General features: G+C 40.1%; 1 protein-coding gene across 1 annotated transcript; it reads left to right on the top strand.

Annotated features, from left to right (window-relative positions):
• Positions 1 to 11,514: 11,514 nt before the first annotated feature.
• Positions 11,515 to 14,899, top strand: ccn3 (cellular communication network factor 3). Its single transcript, XM_004565149.3, has 5 exons — positions 11,515 to 12,008; positions 12,216 to 12,444; positions 12,546 to 12,800; positions 13,179 to 13,402; positions 13,556 to 14,899. Exons 1-5 carry the CDS (start codon positions 11,958 to 11,960, stop codon positions 13,847 to 13,849), a joined length of 1,053 nt encoding a protein of 350 aa, XP_004565206.1. The 5' UTR covers positions 11,515 to 11,957; the 3' UTR covers positions 13,850 to 14,899.
• The last annotated feature ends 542 nt before the right edge of the window (positions 14,900 to 15,441 follow it).

Below are 15,441 nucleotides of genomic sequence, written 5' to 3'. Positions count from 1 at the left end.
GCTTTTAAATGTCGCAAATCTGCAACGCCTGCCTTGAGAGGGTTAAAATGTTAAAGCCGGTGCTGGTGTTTCCTGTAGAAAATAATAACATGAAAGCTGCACAGTCTTTGTAGATGAGACGCCTTTTCAGTTTCTTTTATCAGTTTTATCACATTGATGATGATGGCTGCAAAAACACAAGGAAAGAATTATAATGTTTGGAGTGTGCAGAAGCAAATAAGGGGCTACAGAAGGTGTGTCAAACATAAGGCCCAGGGCCAGAATTGGCCTGGCAAAGACTCAAACCTGACCAGCTGAAATGCTTCGGTAAAAGTGAAGGAGGGCGTCAATTTTGTGACTTTTAAATGTGTTTTCATACGTTTAACTACTTTTCCTGCTGATGAAGATCTCAAAGTAAACAAGCAAAAAACAATTAAATGTTCCTGTTTTTGCTGTCTATAGATTTTTTTTTTAAATGAACAAAAACCTTGTTTTATAAATACGGAGCGGTCTGGGCAATGAACTACCAGCACCTTTTCTGTAATATTACACATCTGTCAAAAAGGAAGACCAAGACATGCTGTGGAAATTCAGTTTCTTCTTCTTCTTCTTCTTTTTAACCTTATATTGAGACATCTCAGAGATTAGTTATTACACTGACAGAAAAGAGAGTTTCACTCATCCAGCCCACTTCTGGGTAAAGTTTGCTGTATGTGACCAACATGTAAAATGAGTTTCACATCCCTGGGATAAAGATTAATCCAATAGCCGTTTGTTGGCTGATCATTTGTATTCTAAAAACACTGTTTCTGATCAGGCTAAGCTCAATGATCTGCTTAGAGAAGGTCAGGTCTAAATACTCCACCACATACACTGTAACACATGTCATTCTGATCCTTCTCTGCTAACAGCTCACAGAGATGGACAATGTAAACTAAAGCTGTTAAAATAAAAACAGCCCTCAAGCCACTGAAAGGGACTAATGGTGAAGACCTAAAAGCTTTACTCTGGATTACGGAGCCTCATTAACCTTTGAGTCTCCACAAAGCTCCTGTGCGCGCATGTGTGTGTGTGAGAGATCACTCACCAAAGAAGCCTTGCTACCTTTACACTGTTTGCTTTATACAGGTAATAGGTTCAGTTGCGAGTGTTTTCGTGCATGTCTGGTACAGTTAAGGGCTGATTGTGTGTTTTTGTGTGGGCAGAGCAGCTGCTACCCAATTGCTGCAAAACACTTTCCCATTATGGCCAACCACCGTATCACATGAATCATTTGCAGTGGATGTTTAACAGCTATTGTAGGCGAGTAGGAGGGAATTTCAATAAAATACAATTTCTATCATCAAGGCTGGAGCACGGTGTATTCAGAATTATTCAGGCCATTTTTTAGTTTAATCATTCTTGTATTATCAGCTGAATAAAACTTAATTTTAGATGACAGTGCTTTCAGATTGACCTGGACTATATCTGAACCACTATCAGCCTGCCAAAGGCTGACGATATCACAAATATATCTTGAGTCAAAACAGAAGGCTCTTGGATTTTTAGATCCGCTTTACCGGGAAAATGTAATATTTTCTTTCCCCAGGAATAAGCTTAGATATAGATGGCTACCTCCTTCATTTATGAATAAAAATGACTGCACGGAGAAAGATCCATATTTTTGTGTAAATAATTTCCACTTTATAATATTGGTTGTATTTATTTAGTGGAGACGTGATGCCTCTTGATATGTGGCCTCGGAGCAAAATATCCCTGAACCACCATTGCTCCAAGCCCCTAAACAGGTTATAAACCTATTAGGTAGAGCTTAATTCTTAAGTAATGACCCATGGATGCATTTATTTTGTAGTGTTCCACTGCAAGAGCTGTGCCTGATACTTTAAAGCTCTTGGAGTATGTCTATTGAAGCCAGACACAATATATGGTTAAAGGGTAGCTATAGTTAAGTCTAAGATATGCAGATCATGTTCACATCTATGCAACTGTTTCTGCAAACATCTGTTAAACTAATCTGAGCAAACAGGAAAGCATACCACATCACTTGTCAAATATGGTGGTGTAGAGGTTTATCTGTGTAGTTTCTCAGTCATCCAGGCCGTGGCACTCTAAGAATCTTGGAAGAAAAGCGAGTGACTTTTATCCTTTTGTACACTGCGCCTAAAGGAGGCCGTCTATGTCCACGGTGAACAACTGTCACTGAATAAAGGGAGCGTTGTGATACCAACTGTCTGCCACCTACAATGCAGTTTTGCGATCAACATCCACTCACATGTGTCAGGTGACCCCGATGGGTCATCCCCAATAGGGCGAAGCAAGATCTTACAGTGGTTTCACCCCAAAACCTCTGGTGGTAACAAGGCAGACCTTTTTCCACACCTTGGCTCATGTGGTGAAACACATGATTAACAGTTGGTCAACAACCCTTTTAAGGGACAATCCCCTCAGGGTTTTAAATACCTGGGACTTGTGGAGGGGAAACATCTTCACGAAACTTCAGGCGCTTTATTTTCAAGCTCCTGAGACAATGTAGAGGTGCACAGGATGTTTCTGTGTGCTTGGATTAAGTTGAATACATTAAAACTCAAAAACAAGTCTGCATGACATTCAATTCTTTAAATGTTCTAGTTCATCCTCAATAGGAAAATCAAATTATTAATAATAGATTTTAATCTATAGTGTCGGTACATTATTGCAGGCTGAAAATGCATTACAAGTCACTTAAGTGAAGGTGTTGCTCTGTTTTTGACCTTAACAGTGCTGATACATTTCATTTATAAAAGCAGATTTTGGTTTTTTGCCAATTCAATGCAAATTTATCATCCAAAAATACTCTGGCTTGTCTGCTTGCGTTCATGTCACACTTTCACAATCAACATCCTGCACCAGGAACCTTCCTCTGGTCTGCACCAGGCTGCACCTGTCAAAATTCACACCAGCCCATATTGCACTTAAAGTGCAAACAGGCAGTTTGTTTTAACCAAACCAAACAGGGAAGGTGTTATAACAGCCTTAGAGACTGTTTAGATTTGGCTTGTTTCTGAAGGCCACCAAAAAAAAATCTAACTTGTTTTATGATTTGTTTTGAATGTATTTGCACTATTGTCTTATTAAACGCGAGAAGGGCACCTGCTGGGTTACTGCTTTAACGAGGTAGATTTTACAGCCAAGAATCATTCCTAATTTAATCACGACTGCGTTTTTCCTTTGAGTGGCACATGGCACGTGGCGTCTAATGTGTTTTCACTTTGAAGTCATTATTCTGTCTTTGTGTTCAGTTCCAAGAACTAAGATGGCTAATAGGAGCATTGTTTTCCATCAGTGGGACAATTTTCCTGAAAAAAGCAAATAAGTTGTATGTGAAGTTATATCTCATGTTGATGATGAATACAAAATAGTCTTGAATGTAGCATACTAAAGGAACATTTCAACCGCTGGGAGATTTTTGCTCGACATGTGAAGTTACACCTGTTGTTACAATATTGGTGTGCTAGCTGGAAGCCCTTTGAGTAATTAAGACACAGCTGCTGAACCAATAAGTGCACGCATATTGGATTGTGTGTGTGTATGTGTGTGTGCCTGCATGTGAGAGGGAGAGCTGGAAAGAGAAGGAGACACTCCCTTCTGCACAGAACATCATTTTAATATTGGATAATGCTGCCCTCTAGCAGACAGGCAAGGGAGTGAAAAAAACAAAACAAACAAAAAACCCACCAACAATTTTTGTGATTTTCAGTGATAATAAATTGAGTCTGCAAAACAGTTTAAGGTTTATTCTCACTTGTCGCACTCCTAAAGCTTCCTGTTCTCCTATAAACATTGACATATAAAAACAAAAGAAACCCAAAGTGGGACTATCAAATTAAAACTGAGGTCATTAGAGTGTTAAAGTGTCACACTCATATATGTTATGTATATGTTACATATATGTTTGATTTCCTGGTTGATCACTTTTGTGCACGAATGTTCTCTTTATATCCAGAAGAGGCCACTATAGAGCTACGCATGAACACTCCACTTTTTTAACAGTATGACTGTTTTTTTATTGTTCTCAAAAGCCCAATGTACTCACAGATGCAGATGAGCTCATGGCAGTTTAAAGAGACAAAACAAAAAAACTTTTAGCTGACCACGTGTCCTGACTGGAGGTAAGGCCAGCTAATAAAGAGCCAAGAACATGTTGCACATCTCAAAAAAAAAATTTCTTTCTTTAGATACATTTTTACTCCCTAAAAACAGAGACCACATGCAATTTGATGGCTAAGCCTAGCTCTTGGGTAAATATCTGCAGGAATGCCCTGCTGCATGAAGCTGCGTGTCTGACGATGCTAAACTGGGAACAATAGGTAGTTAAATTTATGAAGGCAGTGGTGCTGGGCAGACGGCTGACCCCAGTCCTTCTTCCATGTCACTTCTCCAGAATATTCTAAGTAAGTAAACACCAAATAAGAAAGGTGCTGTAAATTGTAACCCTTAAAAGCCTGCCTCTGAGCAGTTGCGTTTCAATCCCTCTCCTAGGTGAAGCATAACATTCCCACGTTGCCAGTGCTAAATAGCCAGAGGACCTATAAGCTGAACTCTCAACATACTTCACAATCTGCCAGGTCACTGGTTGCCAAGGATTTAACTGAGCAGCTCCATGACCTTTGCAATAGAAGGTCATTCAAAGACAAGATATGTTGTGAAACAAGGGCCTTTGAATTTATCTCGTAAATTTTTGCTGCAGTTTAGCCAAACTCAGAACAGTGAATCAAACAGATTAAATGTTATCATTATGTCACAAACTTCTTTGAGGTTCAGATGCAAAAACGCAAAGAAATCGACACAACTTGCTCGTTAATAAAGTGGGCCATCACAACATTTCTTCTAACAACCCAACTCTTATGTTTACTTGTTATTTCAGAGCTGTTTAAATGTATCGTTTTTAAATTTATTATTTTGCTACTGGTTTGAATTAATAATAATAATAATAATAATAATGACATCAATAAAACAGTAGATTAAAATAGATTCTAATAAATTAAAATACAGAAACCAGCAAAATACAACCACAAACAACAAATTAAAATAAAACCACAGAATTTGACAGCAAGTAAAATATGTAATCTGTAATCTGAATTCACACTCCCTATTGTTTATTACTGAATTCATTTATTGTAGCTGATCACTTATTTATTAGGACATCTCAGCACAAAACAGACATTCACGTTTAACCATGTTAATGTTCATAAGTCAAAATGTTTTAAATCTTGCCAGTCATTTCAAACTGTTTATTCTGCAACACAAATTAAGGAATGAAATGAAGTGAGGACTAAGAAATAAAGTCCTTAGTAATCAGGCAGTAAACATGACTGTTTCTGTAACAATCATAAAGTTCCAGTGCATTACACAGCACTGAGACTGCGTATACACTTTATGCTTTTAAAGGGTATTGGAAGAATAATACTAAGTGTGTGTGGCAGCAGTGATAAAGCCAATGACTCAAACCACCCAAAACGTGTTTATATGCTGACATTTTGAAATTTTCAGCTGCGAATATTTTATTATAAGATACAGAACTTATTTAAAACATGCAATTACAGGCACTCGTACTTAAACATTATGTTTTTAGGGATACTTCTCCTGTAAATGCCCTCATAAATCTAGGAAATTTGTAAAATAATCCCCAAAAATCCAGTGATCGTTGATCTTAATATAAACCAAATATACTTTAGGCTTCAAAGTCTAAGTCCAAGCCCTTCTGTCAGCTTTTCCAGTCAGACCTCCCTCAGTTAGTTCGTTTTTTGTGCGCCGTTAAACTTGGCTGTGAATTCAATTTTTTATTGTGGTCTGATTTTTTATAAGCTCTCCCCCAAGTGGCAGCCATGTGTTCAGTTCTTCAGCCACAAAGACGTTAAAACAAACATCACCATGGAACAGATGAACTCTGCCCTCGGCTGCAAACTGTGACAAACAGAAAGCTCAACAGGGTGTCCTGTTGGAAATGCAAAGACTGACTGTGAATAGCATTAAACACGCTTTTGTTGCACTGCTGCTATCGGTCTCTGCTGCTTCAAAATGACTGTCAGAATGAACATTTTGGTTTTTCCCTCAGAGAACACTGCACATCTTCAAGTTAGATACATGACGCTGATGTGTGCAGGCAGGCACCTCCCAGTTTAAGTACTTTTAAGACAATAAGTGACTCCAAGGGCTGACTGCTTGAAAACTATGATCTGCTACTGAGCAAAAGAAAGTCCCTCGTACTTTATGACCAGATTCAATTACTGCACCCGAAACAGCTGAAAAGTTGAGTCTAAAGCTTCCCTCTCCTTGCACACAGGAAGCCATCGGGTCCCTCTGTTTCCTTCAGCAGAGTATAAAGCCATTTGACATCCTGTTGAAGTGCAGCCTGTGGTTTTTCCATACAACATGTTTTATTAGTTGAAGCTCCACATTGTGTCCATCCACTACCACCCACCATTAGAGACACATGCCTCTGTCCCAGTGATTCAGCTCATATGCAGTGGCATACTGCAAATAAACCCTGACTGAGAGATTTGTGGTGGCCTCCCAAGCTGCTAAACCCACTGACTGACTGCCACTAGGCAAGCGAATTTAAATTGCGATGAGCATTAAACTTTGTGTATGATTCATATGGACATGATAAAAGACTTTCAATATGTTGCCCTGAGCAGATGATTAAAATTTAGGCGACGGCGACGAGTCGCTTTGATCAGGATGTTTCAACTCTTCCTGAACCCGGCCAGAGCAAGAGATGAAGCCCTAGTCGGGGTGAGAGAGCCTGAAGCCATGTCTACTATGCTTTGACTCATTGGTTGAACAGCTTATTAGGCTGCCACTTTTTTCAGTGTTTTGTATCTAGCATATACTACTATGATTAGTATTCCTTTCAGTTTGTAAGAAAATAACAATGTGCTGGAGAGTTATATGTTTGAGGATTTAAAGCCTGTTTACTGAAAAGAACCATATTTGGACTTAAGGCATGGCAGTTTTAACCATGTTGAATTATTCAAGGTCTTATTTTGTAATTCCTTTGGAAAAGAATTGATCAAACACTGCAGTTACTTTCATTTACTTCATACCACCATCAGAATGCACACTAAGAACATTAAATATTTTATGGGCTTCATAAAAAACATATCAGGAAAGACCAATAACCCAGACTGGACTTTGTGTTCACTTTTATCATTTTCACAAAACTGGAAAAAGCTCTGTTCTAAGTGTGTTACAGTTATTACAAACAGAAGTCTGTGCAAATAATTATATTTGTCTTCAACAGAGAAACCAGCCAAATTTGCATTGTGAATGTTTGGATCCATATGACTTATCCCAGGTGGTTTTCAGGTGGAGAAAACTTTCTGCAAACAATGAAGTCACTTTTGAAAAAGGATGTTATGACAAGCATATAAAGAAATATGAATACCCTGTAATAACGGTGTAATTAAATGCAATATAAAGCTGAAAAAAGGTTTAATGTACATTTGATTTGGGATTCCAAACTACAAAGTAAGAAAGTGTGACACTCACCAAAAGTTAAACCTAATAGAACATTTTAATATTGGCTCATAAGGTGTCATAACATGTCAGGAGCATATAATTAAACTGAGCAGAAGGACTGGAAAACAAAAGACAGCTGTGAAAGAGTCAAAACTACAGTTCAAATGTCCTAATGAAGGTTGGTTGCAAAGCCAAATCTATGCACACAGCTTCCACACAGGCTGGCTGACTGACTGGATGGATGGAAAAATATATGGATTGGCAAAACTCACCTGTTTTACATTTTATTACAATGTAAAAAATAGTTACCTTTGTTTTTTTGAATGTTTTTAAGTCAGCATCCAGTATAACTGTCCAGGGATCCATGCTTCCATCTTGCTAACCAGGCTAGCCTGCCAGATAGCATAAGCCAATAACTTTGTCCAAATATGCCCCCCACCCCCGGTTTCAAAGGGAAACAGAGTGCCAAACTTCGAATTTTAAAACAGTAATCCACAAACCATTAGATGGTACGTTGTCACAGTGGCTATTGCCATCATACAAATTTGTATACAATATAAATAACAGGTCAAAGATGCTGAATACTCCACCCACTGCACCACACGGTGTGTTCACCACAAAGGTTTCCTTATTATTTGTTGCAAACTATTGTTGACTGTAAACGCTCAGAGAATCAGGGCGTGAAGCTCTCAGAGGAGGCTGTGACTGTGTGGCCTGACCACTTGGCAAAAAGCTTACAGCCCTACAGCAGAGTCCAACACCAACACCAACAGGATGACAGGCCAAATTATGGTAATAACCTCTCAGTGTGTCAAATCTCATTTTAAAGTGGCACTAAAACGTGTCCTACCGCTGGATTATAAAATGCATTTAACAGGTAAACAAAAGACGAGTGACAATAACAAAAAGGGGGATGAGACCTCATCTACTATTGTAGCCACAGACCCCCTCTGGAGAAATAAATATAGACACAGAAAGACTGGCACATGTGGATAAATGTCATCTCAGCCTCTACATTATTCCTTCTATTACGGTGCCATCTACATTTTTTGACCCATTCCTTTAAATCTACAGATTTGTAACCACATTGCTCAAAGATTTCCAAGAATTTAAATATTTTCCCCAACGGTCACGGCCAGTGAAAACTCTACAGTGATCTAAAAGTTGTAAAGTTTGTAATCAGGTAAAAAGAAAAATATTAGGAGAGCATTCAAATAATGTATTTTTCTGCCAGTGAATATCAAAAGAAAGGCATCTTGGATGGTTGATAGTATAAAGAAACAAGAACAAAAGCAGATGATGGATGTTAAAAAAAACTTTTCTTTTTTAGTGACATTGTATCACATCCTACAGCTCTACTGCTCATGATGAGATGTCTGGCACAGCCTCTCCTCCTATTAGTCCAAAGAAGCTGAAGAGGAGATAATGGACGAAGTTAAAAAGTAGATCTCTGCGCAGACTGAGCAAACAAAGTTGTGAAGTTTGACATTCTTTGGCTTCCTCTGGTAAAACTGTTTGAACAGCACTGAATTTGAAGCTTTTGGCAGGGCCAAGTTATTTAGAGAGTTTGAGTTTTGGTTGGGGGTGGGGGTGGGTTTGGCTTGCTTTATGTTACTCACTATCAAAGGGGCAGTATACTGCGAAGGACCGAGAAGCTTTTAAAAACAGCTGGAACCTGGACACACTTCCTGATGTAATCATAGTTTTGAACTATTTCACTTATTTTAGAAATGTGAAAAAATATATATTGTTGTGGCAACAAAACAGATATCAGCATGGATAAATTTGGTATTACTGAGTGAAATCAGGTGTTGTATGCCAACTTTCCAAAACAGAAACAACCTCCTGCACTATATTGTTACTGCTCTGGATTTTTAGACACACTCCCTTTGGGGTTGTGCCAAGAAAAGCATCCTTCACAAACATCTGCCACACACTTTATTAAACCCCACTTTGTACGTGAGTGGCACTGGATCCACTTATACCTTTGTGTGAACCCAGTTTCAATGTCATCTGCTTTAATCTGTTTAAATGTCTCCTAACATGCATGTGGGATTACAAGAACAACTACAAAGATTGAACCTATTTCATGTTTTTTTATGATGATCATGAAAACTGTATTGGACTGGAATCAGACGCCCCCATTAAATGATTTTCATTTTGGATTCCAGTTAGCTTCATCTCTATTGCAAAAGTATTCGGCCCCCTTGAACTTTCCCATATTTTGTCACATTACAGCCACAAACATGAATCCATTTTACTGGAATTCCACGTGAAAGACCAACACAAAGTGGTGCACACGTGAGAAGTGGAACGAAAATCATACATGATCCCAAACATTTTTTACAAATAATTAACTGAAAAGTGGGGTGTGCGTAATTATTCAGCCCCTGAGTGCAGTCAGCTGCCCATAGACATTGCCTGATGAGTGCTAATGACTAAATAGAGAGCACCTGTGTGTAATCTAATGTCAGTACAAATACAGCTGCTCTGTGACGGCCTCAGAGGTTGTCTAAGAGAATCTTGGGACCAACAACACCATGAAGTCCAAAGAACACACCAGACAGGTCAGGGATAAAGTTATTGAGAAACTTAAAGCAGGCTTAGACTACAAAAAGATTTCCCAAGCCTTGAACATCCCACGGAGCACTGTTCAAGCGATCATTCAGAAATGGAAGGAGTATGGCACAACTGTAAACCTACCAAGACAAGGACGTCCACCTAAACTCACAGGCCGAACAAGGAGAGCGCTGATCAGAAATGCAGCCAAGAGGCCCATGGTGGCTCTGGACGAGCTGCAGAGATCTACAGCTCAGGTGGGGGAATCTGTCCATAGGACAACTATTAGTCGTGCACTGCACAAAGTTGGCCTTTATGGAAGAGTGGCAAGAAGAAAGCCATCGTTAACAGAAAACCATAAGAAGTCCCGTTTGCAGTTTGCCACAAGCCATGTGGGGGACACAGCAAACATGTGGAAGAAGGTGCTCTGGTCAGATGAGACCAAAATGGAACTTTTTGGCCAAAATGCAAAACACTGTGTGGCGGAAAAACTAACACTGCACATCACTCTGAACACACCATCCCCACTGTCAGATATGGTGGCGGCAGCATCATGCTCTGTGGGTGCTCCTCTTCAGCAGGGACAGGGAAGCTGGTCAGAGTTGATGGGAAGATGGATGGAGCCAAATACAGGGTAGTCTTGGAAGAAAACCTCTTGGAGTCTGCAAAAGACTTGAGACTGGGGCGGAGGTTCACCTTCCAGCAGGACAACGACCCTAAACATAAAGCCAGGGCAACAATGGAACGGTTTAAAACAAAACATATCCATGTGTTAGAACGGCCCAGTCAAAGTCCAGATCTAAATCCAATCGAGAATCTGTGGCAAGATCTGAAAACTGCTGTTCACAAACGCTGTCCATCTAATCTGACTGAGCTGGAGCTGTTTTGCAAAGAAGAATGGGCAAAGATTTCAGTCTGTAGATGTGCAAAGCTGGTAGAGACTGGCAGCTGTAATTGCAGCAAAAGGTGGTTCTACAAAGACTCAGGGGGCTGAATAATTATGCACACCCCACTTTGCAGTTATTTATTTGTATAAAATGTTTGGAGTCATGTATGATTTCCGTTCCACTTCTCACGTGTACACCACTTTGTGTTGGTCTTTCACGTGAAATTCCAATAAAATTGATTCATGTTTGTGGCTGTAATGTGACAAAATGTGGAAAAGTTCAAGGGGGCCGAATACTTTTGCAAGCCACTGTATGTCTGGTGAGAAGACACCATAATACACCTCAGGATAGATGTGTTTTTGTCATCTCCCTGCTTTTCCAAGCTGCTGATGAACCAAATGTTTCCACTGTGCAGCTATTTAAAGAAATAGAAATGAGTCTACAGGGAATAGCATGGTTTTTCACTGTGACCTCCAAGGCACGGTTCAAGGAAAGAGGTCAAAGGGTTAAAAGTAAGAGCCAGCCTGCTGTATATGATATTAACATCTTGGACTGCAACAAAAGGAACCTATAATATAAATAGTTATGATAAAAGTGTATATAACAAAAACAGCTGTTTCTTGTGCAATCAACTGAATGCACAAATATAATTTATGATGATTAATTCAGCTGAATAAAATAAAAACGTTTCCTCGGAGAATCCAATCTTGTGTCAGCTGGACCCTCTGTTGGGTTCGTGGCACGTCTTTGATCCGGTCGCTCCATAAAATGCAGCCCTCGCCTTCGTCCAGCAGTCTGGGAGATCTTTCCAGCATTCCTTCCTGTTTGTCGTCATGGTGCCAGCAGGACAGCTGGGCTGTATTTAAGGTCCTCCTCTTCTGAACTCTGACCAGAACGACAAAGACACCTTCTGCTACATCACACAGCCAGAGAGGAGGGAAGAATAAACCCTGAACCAAAGGACTCAAATCAGACCCTGAAGACAACTGCACGTTTTTTAGGCTGCAAATAGTTTTGATTCCATGCAGGAAGATGGTCAGTGTGGTGGATAGAGTGGTATTTGTTTTCTTCGTCACAGCACAGGTAGGAATCACAGTGGTAATGAAATATCCCTGTAGGACTTTAGGTTTTAACATGGAAGTGTTTTATTATTTAATACCAGGTAGTTAAATCATTTTAAATAGTTTTATATATATTTGATGTATATTTTTATATTTTTGTTTTACTCGCAATCAGTTTAAAAATGGAGATTTACTAACTTGTGAAATACATTTTTTGTTTTTTCCATAGGTTTTTACACTAGTCTGGTGCCAGGTGTGTCCACGTCGATGCCAGTGCCCTAAAGAGCCTCCCATGTGTCCCCCTGGGGTGCCTCTGGTTCTGGATGATTGCATCTGCTGCCTGGTGTGCGCCCGTCAAAAAGGGCAGGCGTGCTCTGACATGAACCCCTGTGACACACGTAAAGGGCTCCAATGTGACTACTCAGCTGACATCCACAAGAGGACTGGTATTTGTGCAGGTGAATGGGATGATCTTAGGGCTACTACATAGATTTTTCAAAATCATAGCTTAACCCTTCATAGTTTTGTCCTCTCTTGTTGTTTTGCCTTCTTCCTCCAGCTCCCAAGGTAGCTGTGTGTGTTATAGACGGCTCTGTCTACCAGAACGGTCAGACCTTTTTCCCCAGCTGTAAGTACCAGTGCATATGCCGCGACGGGCAGGTAGCATGTGTGTCACGCTGCAACGTGGATGTTATGCTGCCTGGACCAGACTGCCCCATGCCACGCAGGATCCAGGTGCCTGGAGAGTGCTGCGAGAAGTGGGTGTGTGAGCCCCAGGCTGGGGCCAGTGCACTGGGCGGCTTTGCCATGGCAGGTGAGAAGATTGCAAGTAGGATGAAATGAGATGGGCTGTTTATACTGAGGTGTACATAAGCTGCACATTGTTTTTTGAAATTGGAGTCACTCCTCTGTGAGACACAGTGCTAAAAGGTTTTGCATATTTCTTTGACATTTTTAGAGTTAAGGTAGTAAGAACCAGGAGAAGGAGTAAAAGAAGAAATTAGAGTAAGATTTGAGGACGAGGAAGCACAGAACAAAGAGACAGTGTTGCAACATGAGTCTGGAATGTGCAACCTGAGCATGGTCTCTTAAACATGCCAAGGCACATGGTGATCACTGGCTTTTCCAGAATATGCTTTGAAGCTTTTACTTTTAGATTTCTGTCTAAACTGCCTTTCTGTGTTTCATTCAGCCTACCGTCAGGAAGAAACTGTGAGTTTTGACGCTTGGGACCGGAGCCTGAACTGCATTGAGCAGACTACAGAGTGGGGAGCGTGCTCTCAAACGTGCGGCATGGGGGTGTCCACCAGGGTCACAAATAAGAACAGCCGGTGTGAGATGGTGAAGCAGAGTCGGCTGTGTATGATTAGACCCTGCGATGAGCAGCAGGTCCAGCTGACACAGCTTGCACAACAGGTACAATCTGAGTAGAGGTTTCTTTCTTTTCTTTAGCTTGCGTAACTTGACTGCATGAGCTAATTTCACAACGACAAAGCACAAGAATGGAGTTATTTTCCAGAGCGATGTAGCGCACATTAACTGAGTTGTCGTTTCTACCGCTCCCTGCAGAGAGGCAGTAGGTGCCAGAAGATGGTGAGGAGCAGCAAAGCCATTCACCTCTCCTATAAGAACTGCACCAGCGTCCAAGCCTACAAACCTCGGTTCTGTGGCTCCTGCACAGACGGACGCTGCTGCACCCCTCACAGAACCAAAACCGCGCTGGTGGAGTTCCAGTGTGCTAATGGGAAAACTACACGGAGGCCCGTCATGGTGATCACGACGTGCGCCTGCCACCGCCACTGCCCTCGAGACAATGCTGCGTGGCCGCCCTCAGAGCTGGGTTACACTGGCATGCGAATATAGATCAGGGAGTACCCAAAAGTTTATTAGTGAGATCACAATTATCACCAGAGTGTGGCTAATGACTCTGTTTTAAAACCATCTATATCTTTAGTATAAATGAAGAACTATACACACTATATTCAATAGAGCCATAATTTGGGACATGTACACATCTGACATCTGTCCATTGTGGTACATGTATTCATTTTTTGATTCCCCTGGTGAGGAATTGTTTCACATCCTGTGGAAGATAAAAAATCTTTACTTTTATTAAGTACGATGAAAGCACTTAAACCTTATGACTGGAATGGATTCCATCTGATGCCTCTTCACTTTTGGAGATCAGATACAGCATACTGCAATCCTTCCATAATAGATTTGGACAGATGAGTGTAGGCTGTAAAGTGTCTTTTAAACACCCTCTATTAAAGAGGTAGAGTAGTATGATGATATACAAGCACAGGGTTGTGTCATGACTGTACGAAGCCTTTCTCCAACATAGTGTTTATTGCTAATAAACGCAAGAATACCCTGTATCAGAATAAATGTTACTGTACAGCTTGACACTTGGATTAAAATTCATATTGATAAACAGACAGAAAAGAGGAGAGTGAGAGCAAAGGTTACAACCAGAGGCGATCAGTAACCTTTTCTCCCACCGTGAGACACGTTTTTGAAATAGCTGAACTGTTTACTTTGGACATGGTTGCAAACAAAAGCTCAACCGGTGAAAGAGAGTTCACTGTGGTGTCTAAGTGCCATTTCTAACATTGTCTTGAAATCTTGCCTCTGTTTTAAATGTACGCTTTTTATTTCTAGTGGACTTGTTTCTGTAGTTTTATTTAAAGTAGTGCACGTAACAGCTATTTTGATCATGACAAAAGTTTTGTAAATACTTGCTGTGTAGCCTGTTTGACCGAGTGTGTATTGAATACACAGTTAACTGGTAATATTAAACACAAATTGTATATATTTTTTCTGCTTGATCCTTTTCAGCTTCTTTTTGTACGTTTCTGAACAAAAATTGCAAATCCCAGCATTTGAAATAAAGGTGTATTTTTTTGTATGAAAGCTTTGTTCTTTTTATTGCCATGCAATGATAAAATCTGCATTTGGAATCATTCTTACTCTTGGGATGAAGGTAGGATAAAATATCATTTTCAATTGGTTTGAGCAAAATGTGAAACACATGCAAGTTTTTAATATAAAACTTGCAGCTTGCGAATAAAGCTTGCAGGACACAGCGTGCCACTGATAGAATAGAATAGCCTTTATTGTCATTGTACAGAGTACAACAAAATTGGAGAGCCACTCCCTTGGTGCAAGATAAATAATAAATATAAATGTAAAATATAAAAAGTACAATAAAATAATCGCAAGTACTCAAACGATATATACAGGATAGCAGCATTAATATAATGACAGTATGAATAGCAGCATAATATAATGGCAGTGACGGTACGGTATAGCTAAGCAGGTTCAATTGTTTTTGTGCTTATTTACTACGGTGATAGCTCTGGGAAAGAAGCTATCCCTGAATCTGTTTGTCCTGGTTTTATGTGACCTGTACCGTCAGCCTGACGGTAATAGTTCAAACAGTTGATTGCTGGGGT

Source organism: Maylandia zebra, linkage group LG11, assembly GCF_041146795.1.
Source record: "Maylandia zebra isolate NMK-2024a linkage group LG11, Mzebra_GT3a, whole genome shotgun sequence".
NCBI classification, from domain to species: domain Eukaryota; kingdom Metazoa; phylum Chordata; class Actinopteri; order Cichliformes; family Cichlidae; genus Maylandia; species Maylandia zebra.
The sequence above is the reverse complement of the archived record's forward strand: the minus strand, read 5'-3'. Positions and strand labels throughout refer to the sequence as shown.